The following is a 13,557-nucleotide window of genomic DNA, read 5'->3' on the forward strand; positions in this document are numbered from 1 at the left end:
TAACATGAAAATGTTTTGCTCATTCGGAGATAGAGGATGAGTAAATGTGATTTATTTTGTGCAGAAGTTAGATATTGTTGCCGTTATACAATGTGATTCGAAGTGTTCAGAACTGAACAGCAGGAAACAATGGAGCATCGGCAATAATATAATTCTGTCTGTTCCACTGTGTAAGAAATATTGTACGAAAGCTATGCCTTCTTGATAGTGACTTAAGCATATCTCTACAGCCTGAAAATTACACGATGGTCTTATTTTAGAAGTCGCGTTAAAATTTATAAGGAACCTAAGTACTCGTATATTACCTATCAAACCTGTCAAATCCATACATTTGTATAACTGAAGTCGCCAATTTGGACCGCAAATAAAAAATTTTACGGAATTACTTAGAAAATTTCTAAATTATTTTCAATTATTTAGTCAACTAGTACTAGAAATTATGGCTTTCCATTTGGCTTATAGCAAAATTTAATAGATTCGATGATAATTACACAATTTTATTGTAAATTCAATTAATTAATTTTATTGTAAATAATAATTTGCAATTATATATGAATTCTAATATTTTAATTAAATATTCTATTATAGGTCTAGGAACGGGTAGTACAAGCAGTAGCAGTAGTTCATCAGCATTATCATCAACTGGATTAAAACCACAACAACAAATAATAATGCCAACACCAACACCACGATTTTTATCACGCGGTCATACATATCGAGCAATTGTTGGTGAAACTTTAACACTGCCATGTCAAGTTGAAAATTTAGGTGAGTTTAAAATGTCTTAAGACTTTCGTTATTTACATATATATTAATTTTGTTGAATTACATTTGAAATATATTTTATTTAAATTAATATTTTTGCTATCACAAATCAATAATCTCAAAATTACAGCTAAATTATTGCCAAAGTTATTAAACAGATTTTGTAGGCATATTTTTGTTTGGAAATTGTATAATTTTATTTCAATTGTCGCAAGTACTTGCAGTTACAGGACGTAATAAAATTACACAACTCTCAACCAGAGGAATCAAAACTTAGAAAACATTTCCAGATATTATACAGGGATATTATTCACTGTTTTGGTTAGATTTCACAATAGATTTGGTGAAAGATTTGGATGTAGTTTAACAAGAAAATTTAGTGTTTTTCAATTCTCATTAAACAAAATCAGTGGAAAATTATTAATTTTTAAACCCTCCCTTCTATAAACAACTTTGTTATATTTTGTTTGATTATTTCTAGAATACTTCCACCAAGTCTTAATAACAATAAAATTAAAAAACAAACGCTGTAAAAAAGAATTTGGAAAATTTAATTGAAATTAAATTTCATTCGATAAATTAAATATAAAATTTTTCAACATTCCACAAATTGAATTAGTCACCATGGTCATTTTAAACTTATTCATAATCATTAAATAGAACAAAATTCAAATGTAATAATTTTATTTGATCATTTCGCCACAACTGCATTAATTCTAAAAAAAAAAAATGGCGAAATTATAATTATCATCCATTGCAATTTACTCTTTTAGCCTCATACACTAAAATGTAAAAATATTTGTATGTAGGGAAAAGGAGTAGAAAAATTAAATTTGCAAATTTATTATATGAAAACAAGAAAACCATAATAAAAAGAAGAAAAAAATAATAGAGAAAGCCACAGTTCAACCATAAATTATCCAAAAATATTCCATTTTTTCGATGAAATAAAGGATAATAATTATACTAAATTTTGGTTTTTGTATAATATTTATTATGTAGCAGTTGTTTCGGAAGAAAAACTTAAACTTCCAGCAAGATACCAATACAAAATTATAACAATTTTTACAAAAAACAATTTTTTCTGGTATATTTTATTTAATTTTCTATTCCACTACAAGGGGCACTACACAGTAGTATAGTATTTTGTTATACAAAAATGTAGGTCAAATCGGTTATTGAATAACAATGGAAATTGTTACAAAGAGAGAAAGAGAGAAAATAATTTTATCAAGAGTATGTGTAAGTTGCATATTTATTATATAAAAGGAGAAAGAAAAAAACAATATTTATGAATGAACATTATTTTATACAAATAAATTATATGGCTAGATGGCGCTTGAATTTAAATGAAAAAAAATAATGTAGACAATTTTATTTTTGGTATAGAATCTGTTTTGGTTTAAAAAGTCTACTTAAAGAATAACATGAATATGTATGTATGTATACGTATATTATATAAAACGTCCGGTACCTACACTCATTCCGCTATTCATCATAATTATTTATATAAAGAATTTATTGGTGTTAATGCATATGGTTTGTATTTAAATGATTTTTATTTACATGACTACATATATGTAAATTTCAAAGAAATTTTTATCATTTTAAATTTCTATAGCATTTGTTGCATATATCTATGGATCTTGCAATGACAGAATATCTATGCATGCAATTTTTGAAAAAATTTAAAATATTAATTAATGAGTGGGTAGTGTAATATAAGAAGAAGCTTGTAATAAAATTATGCAACGTAAACTGATTTTTGTTAAAAATTCACTAGGAAAATGAAATATACGTGAATTAATAAAAAGTCGACTGCATCCAATATTACAATATTTTATTACTTGTAATTTCACTCAGAGAGTATACCTGCAATAAAATTAAAAAAAAAATTTACATAAACAATTCTTTGAGCTATAACCTTTTATGCCTCATATACATCATATATGTATGTACATAATATCAGTAGAGTCAAATACGAAAGATTATAGCGGTCTCCAGAGCTCCTTTATAAGAGAGAAGGTGAGGAGTGAAAAATCAACACTGATTGCATTATTACTCGTAAGGCACACATCACTTTTGAAACACATTATTTCGGAAGGGTAGCAGTGCGATAATTTATGAGTAAAACTTATGACTTGTTTCAATTATGTTAATTTTGTGCGATCATAGTTTGCAACTCCTCCCATTATTGAGCTTAATAATGAAATATAATTGAATATAATTAAAAGAACTTCTTAAGAGAAATTTAACCATTATTTTAAATCAAAACAAATTATTGTGAATTTTTTAAAATTTTTTCTACATAATTAATATTTACATGCATAATATTGCATAACACTCGTTTTTTAATGAAAAAAAAAATATCTGCAACTTCAAAAATATTCAACACATTATTATTTGAGTATGAAGTTCAATTAATTAGGGCACTAGAACGGATTTAAATTGGATTCATTTCGCACGATATGCTTGTATTCAATTTAAAATTTTTATTAAATGAATAAAAAAAAATAAAACTTGCAAGTAACAGAAAAAACGTTGTTCACAAAAAAAAAAACAAAAAATTGGAAATTGCATTTTATTTTTGCACGTCATCCCTAATTATTTTGCATATTTCCTTATTCGAAATACTGGATTGTATAACGATACCTATACGATACCGAAAACAAAAGGAAAAATAAAAGTTGAATAAATTTTAAATATTCCCAGCAACAGAAAATAATAACAATAAAAAACTGGGGTAAGAAAAAACTTGCTTTTATTGGTTGTGATTTTTATTTCTGCCAAAAAAAAAGCAATTTCAAAGTAAACAAGACCCTTATAAAAATGAAAAAAACATGAACGATACCAAACATAATGAAAAGTGGCAAACAGGAAAATCTGTTGGTCATTTTGCATTATTCTTTGTTATTTTTCTACTTGTACGGTTTTTTTTTTGATATTTTGATTTTATAAGCTCCTACATGTTATGTGCTCTTTGTTATATGAATCCATGTTTTTGCTAGAACATTGTTTGTGTATATGCAAGAATATTATAGCAGAAAAGTATATGATTTCTTTTTACATTCATCTTACTTTAGTTAAAATTTTTTTGATTTTCCAGTAAACGAATCATTTATTTAATAGTGAAGTGTGCGGAAATTGGAATTAGAAGAAGAAAATATTATTTTATTAAAGAAGGCGATTTTACTTTTTCAATTAGTTAGAAAAATGAGTGTCTTGTCCTTATATGCAATAAAAATTCTTTGCATTTCTCAAGAAGTTAATAAATGATTAAGGGTTTGAGAAGTGAATAAGTTTTTTGATTATTTCTATTAAACTGCGAAAATATTATTCTCTATAATTTTGCAGAATTCGAAGATAATATTGTATTAAGAACCATTCAAAGTCGTTGTTACCTTTTATTTCTTTGAATATTGTAATCACATACGACTCTCCTCCGAAATAAATTTTTCTCCGACAAATATTGATTATTCTAACTAATTAAGGCTATTCGAATGAGGCAAATAAATAATTAAGATTTCTTTTAATAATGGTATGTGACTAATAAGTAAAATTGCATATTTCGGGGTTTATTACTGTATTATTCATGTTAAAACTGCAGGGATTAATTTATTTAGTTTAAATATCGTTCGATATTGGCAAGACCCGTCAAGTTAATTTTGCACAAAATCGGAGTACTACCATGTTTTAATTTTGCATCCGTAGGTTACATCCGTAGAAGAACAATATACAGACTAATCCTATAATGCGGTCAATTATTGTGAAATCGTAATTGTAGAAATTTTGCCGAAATATTTTGTTTTGGACAAAAAATGAATCCAAAATCCGATTAAGTTCATAAAAAATTTGAATATCACATAGTAAGGGTGTTGTAATAATGTTAATTGTTGAATACAAAGTATATAAAATAGAATCAGAATGTTTAATCAAATTTCATGTGCCCTATCTTCGTAGTAATAAATAATTTATGCTTCATTATAAAAAACGTATATCTTAAAAAATAATGCCAGAATATTTGCAAATATGAAATGTTGAAAGCAAAATTATGCAAATATCAAAACATCTATTTCGCTTGGTAACAAAAAAAAAAATAGGAGCACTTCCCCGTACGTATACGAGCTTCACAATATAACATAAAATTAACCTACATACAAACATAAAATATTTATTAAAATTTACATCTATAAAATTGGTATATGTAACAGTCGTTTCTGTTACTGACATGCAATACTATACATAATTTATTGACTATGGCTATGGTAAATAAAGGAAGAACAATATTTAGAGAAGAGCAGTACGGAAGCAAAATGGCATGTTAAAACAATTTTTATGGATTTACTTTCCTCCTTACTTTTTTTTTGTATTTCTTTTTTTTCTTGTTTTGGAAAAATTGTAACAATTTTAAAGTAAAACAGTAATAGGAGCAACAAAAACCAGGACATAATTTTTAAATCAACAAAATTCACCCAATTTTAAATTTTAAAGATTCGAAGAAAAAAAATAAATTGATTATGAGAATTTAGGATTTCATTTGGTTTAGGCGTCCCTCCCTTTAATGAACTTTTTACTAGAAAATAATTTTAAAAAAGTTGAAAACTATTTTTAAAAATTTTCTTATTATGTTTTTGTTTTTTTCAAAACTTTTTTTTACCTTTTTAATAATTGATAAACAGTTATCAATAAAATAATAATTTGCCATAATTACCACGCAAGTACAATAAAAATTCTCTTTCATTGTTAAACTTATGGGATCAGTTACAAAATCTTAACAAATTAATCCGTAATTAACTTGTCAAATACTTGTAGAAATTTATTTTTAGCTCAATATTTTTGTAAAAAAAAACTTCTATGTAATTAACTTTTATATACTTAATAAATTATGGTACTATGTAGACCTACATTTTAGTAAAATAAATTTTCCGCATATTTTTGTATACATACTCGTACATAATACAAGTGCAGGTATTATTTTAGTAACAACATTCAACTAAATAGATTATTGTTTTTTTGGTATTTTTTACCTTGTAAAAATGTATAATTAAAGATAATTTTTCAAGTCGCTTTAAGAACCTTTAAATACATGTAAATCAGAAATAAATTTATATAACTACAAACGATTACATTTAATTTAATATTCTACAGAAATAAAAATAATTTTGTAGAAAAATGGATTAATTTCTCCTTTTTTAATGAAAGCAAAAGAATATTCAATGAATTCTGTTCTTGTACATAGGTGGGTACAATAACTTCAGCGATTGTCTCGATAATGTTTTGCTGACATTGTTGTCCTAGTATAACACTTATTTTATTATGGTATATTCAATAATGCTGATTTACATATTTTAAATTCATTCTATTGCCTTGGAAAGAAACACTAATTTTTGAAGAAATTCTGGAATTTCGAATGTAACTTAATTTATTAAGCCCTAATTTTATTGCAATTTCGTAGTTTTATTAAAAAATCTTAACAATATTACTTAAAATTAAATATCAGGAGGTTTTAATATCAGTTTTATTAAAATTCTTAATTAACTTAAACAGTTCTCAAAAATAGATCCTTCCCATACAACATTTCCTATTTGATTAAGTACTTATACATATTTCCGTTTAAAATAGAAAATTTTATTAAGTGATCCTATATTATCATACAGGGATGAATAAACAATAAATCTGGAATGATTCATAGGATAGGACTAAATTAATGAGCATGATGGTTTTGAAATTTTCTGTGGTTCAACTCCGCAAAGACACTCTTGAATTTATATTCCGGTTTTACAACTATTGATCTAATAAGCTTCATCTAAAATATAATATTAGTACATGAGTAGACTCACACTGCATTTCACTTTAACAGTCAAATTGATATAGTCAGTACTCAATAACAAAGGGACTCAGGAGTGGTCGAATTTAGCATAATTTTTAAAAAAATTTAATCGTTTACTTCATTCTCATACGAAATTAATCACTTATTTTCCCTTTCCTCTCAACCATTGAATAAAATTCAGAATGTAATACGAGAGCTTTAAATAAATGTTATGAATTGAAAATAGCTTGAACTATTTTTAGCATCTTTTTTTTGTTAGTGGTATTAATAAATTTTGCCTACATAAATGAACAAATTCAAATGCTTTATGGGTATATGCATAATATTAATATCGAACAATTTTTTATTTATTACGAGTATATACGAGTATATAGGCATATTATTTTCATTTGGGAAAGTAAAGAAAAATTATTTGGTTTCCGGCAATTTATGTAAGATTAACGTGACCATATTAATTATTAAAATTTTCCACGTCATGTTATAGCTAGTAACTTACACTACTTACTATATATTCGACTATATTAGCTGTATACTTGTTATATTTTATATTTCAAAAATAATTTCATTTCAATTATAGTATAAATAGAAAATTTATTATTAATATAATTAATTTGACATTATTATAATATGCGTATTATATTTATAATAGTTTGACATTTATATAAGAATTTATAATGTAGACACTTCTAGACATTATACATATTTTATTGTTATACAAAAATTGCGTAGATATCTACTCAATTTCTGAAATTTATTAGCGTGTTATAATAATTATTATTTTTTATAAGAGTATAAATAAGTATTATAATCTCGATATCAAAATAATTATCGTGTCCGTTATTTTTTGTGCATGTATGCATATATACACCTATAATAATGTTGAGTAATATAGGTAATATGAGTGTATATGGTGAATATTGTAGAAAATTATGCGTACACAAATTTGTTTTATACTAAATCAAAAGAAAACAAATAAAAATATTTAAGGACATTGTGTTTGTTATTATTACTATTATTATTATTATTATGGTGAATGTAATTTTATCATAAGATAACGGTAAATACTCAAATTGAAATTATAATAACAATAATAATCATAATAGTCATAATAATAATAACAGGTAATAATTTTAATTTATTATTCTGGTATGACGTTTTGTATTAAGTGAATTAAATTGAGGGCTATGACGGAACAAAAATCTTTTCAAAATGAATGGTTTTTATACAAATTATTCAAATTATGGGCGAAAGAATTTTTAAATATTATTTGATTTATTTAATTTATGGCTGTCATCGTTTAATTATTGTGTAAATATGTGTATAATCTTGTGTGTACGAACAAGGAAACTTTTATTTTAAAACAATAATGTGCAATTGAATATTCCAAAATTTTAAATTTGAAGAAATTATAGTATTTTGCTATGACGTGTAGAAAAATATGTAGTCTATGTTAGACAGTAATAATTACAAATGCAATATCAAAAAAGAATCTATTCTATAAGTGAATAATTGAAATTCCACAATAACCCGTTAGATTTCACATTGAAATCCATTCAGCCTAAATTTTCATATACTAGTACCAAGAGAAACAGGCCGACAAGAAAAGCGATATTTCTTCGCTCAAAATAGTTAATTTGTGCTGCTCTATTACTGAGAAATATGTTTCCTGTTCAAAACTCGACATGTAAAATATTGCGTTATCATATGACCTATCTTATTGTGTATAATTCAATTAGTTAAAAGGATTAACATTCAAATTATGTTTAATGTGATTAATGAGATTTATTATTATTCCTTCACTCTTTGGAAGCGTACATCTTATGTTCCTATATTTCTACAAATATATTTTTACATGTTGTACTACTAACAAAAATATGTACTTTTTAACTAACAATAAATCTTTAATATTGTTAAAAATATTTATGTTGACATTTTTATGACATCCCTAATCTTTAAAATACTTATGTTACATTAATTAAATTTTTCCCCTATATAAATAGCTTTAATGGGAAATAAGAACTTTAAGTGTCTTAAAAACTGAAAATTTCTATGTCACGAACAGTGTTGAATTAAATGTGAAAAAAAATATCAACGACAAATTTTATCGTAAACAATTATAAACTTTTTATTTAGTTTTAATAAAATTAAAAAAAGAAAAATACAAAAAATACAAATATTGCCTCATACAAGTTTGTTGATTATTTTTCAAAAATGAAATTTCTTAGAAAAGGTTTCCAATTAAATCATAGAAAAATCAACATAAAAGAATTTTTTTTTTTTTGTAGCAAGGATTTATTGTATTTTCCCGTTTGGTAGGTTGATATACCCATAAGATGACAAACATTTTTCATAATTTGAATATTTTTTCCTAATCCCCTTTTATGTTTAATCAAAATTCATAATTAAACTTTAATAATTAAATGTAGTAGAATAATTTTTAGGAAAACATAATTATGTCAAAAATAGAAATACACAATACAGGTAAATCCAAATTACATAGCTGAAATGGTGTAGATGAAGGAGTTCTTTGGGTATGGTGGAAAATCTTATTCTCAAAGAAAATATTAAAATTGTAAAAATTTTCTTGTAATATGCGAATACAAGTTTTATCGGATCAGAACTTCTAAAAATATCACATGCCATTTGAAATGTTATTTCTATCTCTCTCCTTAAACTATTACAAAAATTTTTCGGAATATTGTTAGAATCGGGTTTATGAAAACCATACACATACATATAAAACTTGAAACTTGTTATAAAAGCAAATAATTTTTGAAATGTAAAATTTTTTATTAACATTTTGGCAGTGTGGATTGAGAATCTCATGACGTCTAATAATCTTAAAAATGTTGTGTAGGAATATTTTCCTCAAAATTCTAAATGATATTTTGTAGCGAGCATTTCAAAATATTTATAAGGCAAATTAAACAATAAAAAAAAAAAAATTTCAGGGTATAAGATCAAATCAAGTTTAAATAAAGGACGTGAATTTTTCAAAAAAGATTTCCAATTTTTCTTCTCATTTTGTTTTTGGCATATAATTTTTTTTTTTTATAAAAAATTTTTCCTATAAAGAATCAAATTACATTTTAGTAAGTATAAGTCTATATATATATATACATGTGTATACCTTTAATAATCGTAATGTGTAGGAAATATCAAAGATCTTTTATATTTATTTAAATTTTCAAGGTTGTTTGCTTTACTAATATCGCACACATCAAATGTCCATCAATCAAATAATACATCAAATTAAAAAACAAAAAAAAGAAAAGCAATAAAAAGAAATTTTCCATTTTGTGTAGGTCGGAAAATTAAAGTTAAGGAGAAAATATTCCATTATGGTTGCAAAATTAAAATTTTAAAGTTATTTTCATATTTCCAAATCTCCACCGTGTTTTTAAATTAATGAAACTTAAGATTTTGATTGTATGGAAATTATTTTTATATTTAAAAATAAATGCTATGCGAATTTTCACTTCGTCCTTTTTTTTTTGTTGAAATTTTGATATTAAAAATAAATTACTTATTTTTAATACAATATAAAATTTATGTTGTATTTATATCGCATATATGCCACAATAGTGACCTTTAAATAAATGGCAAAAAATAAAAATGGTTAATTTTAGAATATTAGAAATGTTTGTTAATTTTAGAAATCATTTTTAAAAGTGAGGGTTTGAATATAAGCTTTGGCTTATTGTCATTATTTTAACAAGATTTTAAGTAGGTGTTTTATTACCTTTGACAATATTTATAACATTTTATTTTTTGACATCATTAAAAATTTTCAATATAAAAGTGAATGAAAAACAAATCTTTTCAGTAAAAATTTTAAATCCCTGTACTTATTGTACCATATGGGAATTAAATTGTTTTTAATGCGCGGATAATAAAAGAGTTTACAAGTAAATTCTGAAAATAGAAATTCTGAACCCACATTCCATACAAAACAATGCAATTAACACAGCTTGGAAAAATCACTCAACGTTTGTGTAATTATAACAAAACGGGTAAGAATTTGTTTGAACACAATTGGGTATTATACACGCATAACACAACAGTAACACAATTGGACATTATACACGCAGTAAAACAACATACAAAATAGTAGACAGAACAGAAAATCTATACACTTTAAAATGTAAAAGCCAACATATATCAAATCAAAATTAATCTTCATCTTTTCCATCTATGTGTTATTAAAAATTTTTGAAAAAATATTCGAGAAAAAAAATATTAAAATTTTAAGTAAAGTTCTTTTGAAAATCTCATAAATTTTACCAATGCATTTGGAATTAATTTGGGCTTCATGTAGGAAGTTACAGTTCAAGAATATTAGCAATTTCCATTTAAAATTGAACAAATTTAGCGGAAGACTTACAAGCACATATAAGTCAAATTATAATTATTATACAAAATATTGACATTTTTATGAATAATCATTATTGGTTTACTTTTAAAAAATTCTTAACAAATATTGCCATTTAATACAATATTTTTTTTTCGTTTTATTATTATTATATAACAATCTTATATTGAAGTTCACATATTACATAACTTTACAATTTATTCACATTCCACAAAGTAAACGTTCATTAAATTTACATTCCGTAATACCATTGCTCCTACTCAAGTTCTTTTAACAATATACATGGGTTCACATATCTTATAAACGCCTATAAGGATACATTCACACAAATGAACAAAAATAATATAAAAGAAAAATGAAAATCTGATGAAAATAATTTCGGAAATATTTTTTTTTAACATAAAATATTTCCGTTATATGAAATTTTATTATAAAATGTACAAGAAATTAATTAAATTCATTATGGTATAACTGAAAAATAAGAAGATGACGGGGAGGTCAAAAAAAAAAATAAAAAACAAATTGAAATAGGAGAAAATTTTCCGTGATTTTACTACAAACAAATTTTTGGAATTTTTTTTTTATAAGGAAATCATTTTCATTTTTCTTTTTTTAATAAAATTTATTTTTAACATGCTTCGCTATTTTTTTTTTTTTTTGACACAGAAATACCTACAGTCAAGGAACATTTGAATTGGAATTTAGTATGAAATTATACAAAATTTTCCATGTTTGACTACACAGTGGTCTTTACTAGCAAAGAAGATGATCTTATTAATTTGTTACTATAGTTTTTACTTGAAAGTTTTATTAATTGCAGAATAAAAGGATAAATTTAACGAAGAAATAAATTTATTTTACAAACTCACATTCTATGTACCCCAAAGATATTAGAATCACATCAATATCAACTGTCCCCGTCCGAAATTAAATTTCCACCACTGTAAATTTTATATTTTTTCACGTTCTGAAACTAATTTCAAGGATGTATACCGGATTGTAGTTATAATATTATAACAAATTAGGATAATATACAAAAATGATTGTCGCAGGATCTAGGTGAAATAATTGAAAAAAAAAGAAAACGAAAATAAAAGCATACAAAAGAAATAAACAAATTTAATAAAGAATTTGAAAGCGCGTATACAGGTGAAAGACAAAATTCTTTTTTCCTTTTTTTTTTTTGCCTTCTACGTTATAAAATATCCATGAATCTTGGTACGCTAATTACTTTAAAATCTTTTGATAAATTATACAAAGAACCTAAAAGTGATAAAATATTCCTGAATTTCCTGTTTTCTCTTCTACTATCACTAAAAAGGGCAGTAATTGCAGACCTATGTGCGTTCCTTTTTCTTCATTTTCTCTTTTTCGTACATTGTGTTACAAATGAGATTGAATGTCACGTCCTTGTAACTAAAAGCATAATTTTTGTTTTCGTATGTCTATTAGAACGTAAAAACAATTTAAATTTTTCATTTTGACTTTACCGTTTTTCTTATTTTACCTATATTTTTCGGTTCTTATGTTCTAATGTGTGCTTTAAATAACAAAAAAATTTTTTTTTTAATTTTTGCGAGAAAAGCGACGTGATAATATTCAAGAGTTCTGTAGAAAAATTTTTTTATATTTTTTTAAAGGATGTCATCTGTACTTCTTTATTCACTTAAATTCTAGGATACAGTAATTGATCTTAAACGGAGCAGGAAATAAATGAAAAATTATGAAAATCTCCTAAATTTTCTTTTTATGATATGAAAATTAATTTAATACTCATGCTTCATAGGCAGCAGATACAAGGATTTAATCAACAATTTGATCGGGAAATTTAATTGTTAAAATCGGCTTATATTTCATATTTCTTTAGCTCTTTTATTTGATAGTACATTTTACATTATTTCCATAATAAGTAGAAGTTTCAATAAATTAGAATAAGTAGAAAATTATAGGAATTTTAAAAATATTACATAACAAAAAAATTAATTTAGACAGTATTTTAGCTTTAGTACTTATAATTAGTTACAAGAGCGCTTCATACAAACTTTAAGATGCTTAAAGATGGAAAAAGAGATGTAACATAAATTCCTTTTAACAAAGTACCTACAAAATGTATTATGGTTTAAGAAGGAACAGTACAAGGCTATACAATAATTACTAGTACAAGTATACTGTATAACAATAACAGTTGATTTTTCTCAATACTAGCTAAACTACTCCACTTCCTCAATAAAAATTAAATATTGATTTATTATTGACATTATTATAATTTTCTCAAAAATTATTTCCCATATCGCTAAATATCTAAATTTCTCAGTGGTTTAATGAAATCACCATTTGTAATAAGGAAAATTAATCTTCTAGTATTGGATCATTTGTTGAGAAATATTGAATTTTTTAATGTAGATTTTGTGTTGATAGATAGGTGTTGAAGCGTTCTCTATATGAACGTAATTAATTATAGGGTTCTTCTGCTGTTTGCTGTTATTTTTGGTGTGAATCCTTGCTCTGTATGAATTACACTAATACATGTGTTTAATTTTGATTGGTTTGTAGCATATATGAGTTGTTATTATGAAAAATTTGAAATTGT

The 13,557-nt window shown here is 24.5% G+C and overlaps 1 protein-coding gene across 1 annotated transcript in view; it reads left to right on the forward strand.

The window, feature by feature from the left end:
* Positions 1-586: 586 nt before the first annotated feature.
* Positions 587-13,557, forward strand: part of LOC129611803 (opioid-binding protein/cell adhesion molecule homolog) — a 59,833-nt gene continuing 46,862 nt past the window's right edge. Inside the window, exon 1 of the mRNA XM_055525151.1 lies at positions 587-768. Coding sequence (XP_055381126.1) covers positions 672-768 — 97 coding nt within the window. The 5' untranslated portion in view covers positions 587-671. The remainder of the gene's footprint in view (positions 769-13,557) is intronic.

This window comes from Condylostylus longicornis, unplaced genomic scaffold (genome assembly GCF_029603195.1).
Source record: "Condylostylus longicornis isolate FDR11 unplaced genomic scaffold, ASM2960319v2 ptg000055l, whole genome shotgun sequence".
Taxonomy (NCBI): Eukaryota; Metazoa; Arthropoda; class Insecta; order Diptera; family Dolichopodidae; genus Condylostylus; species Condylostylus longicornis.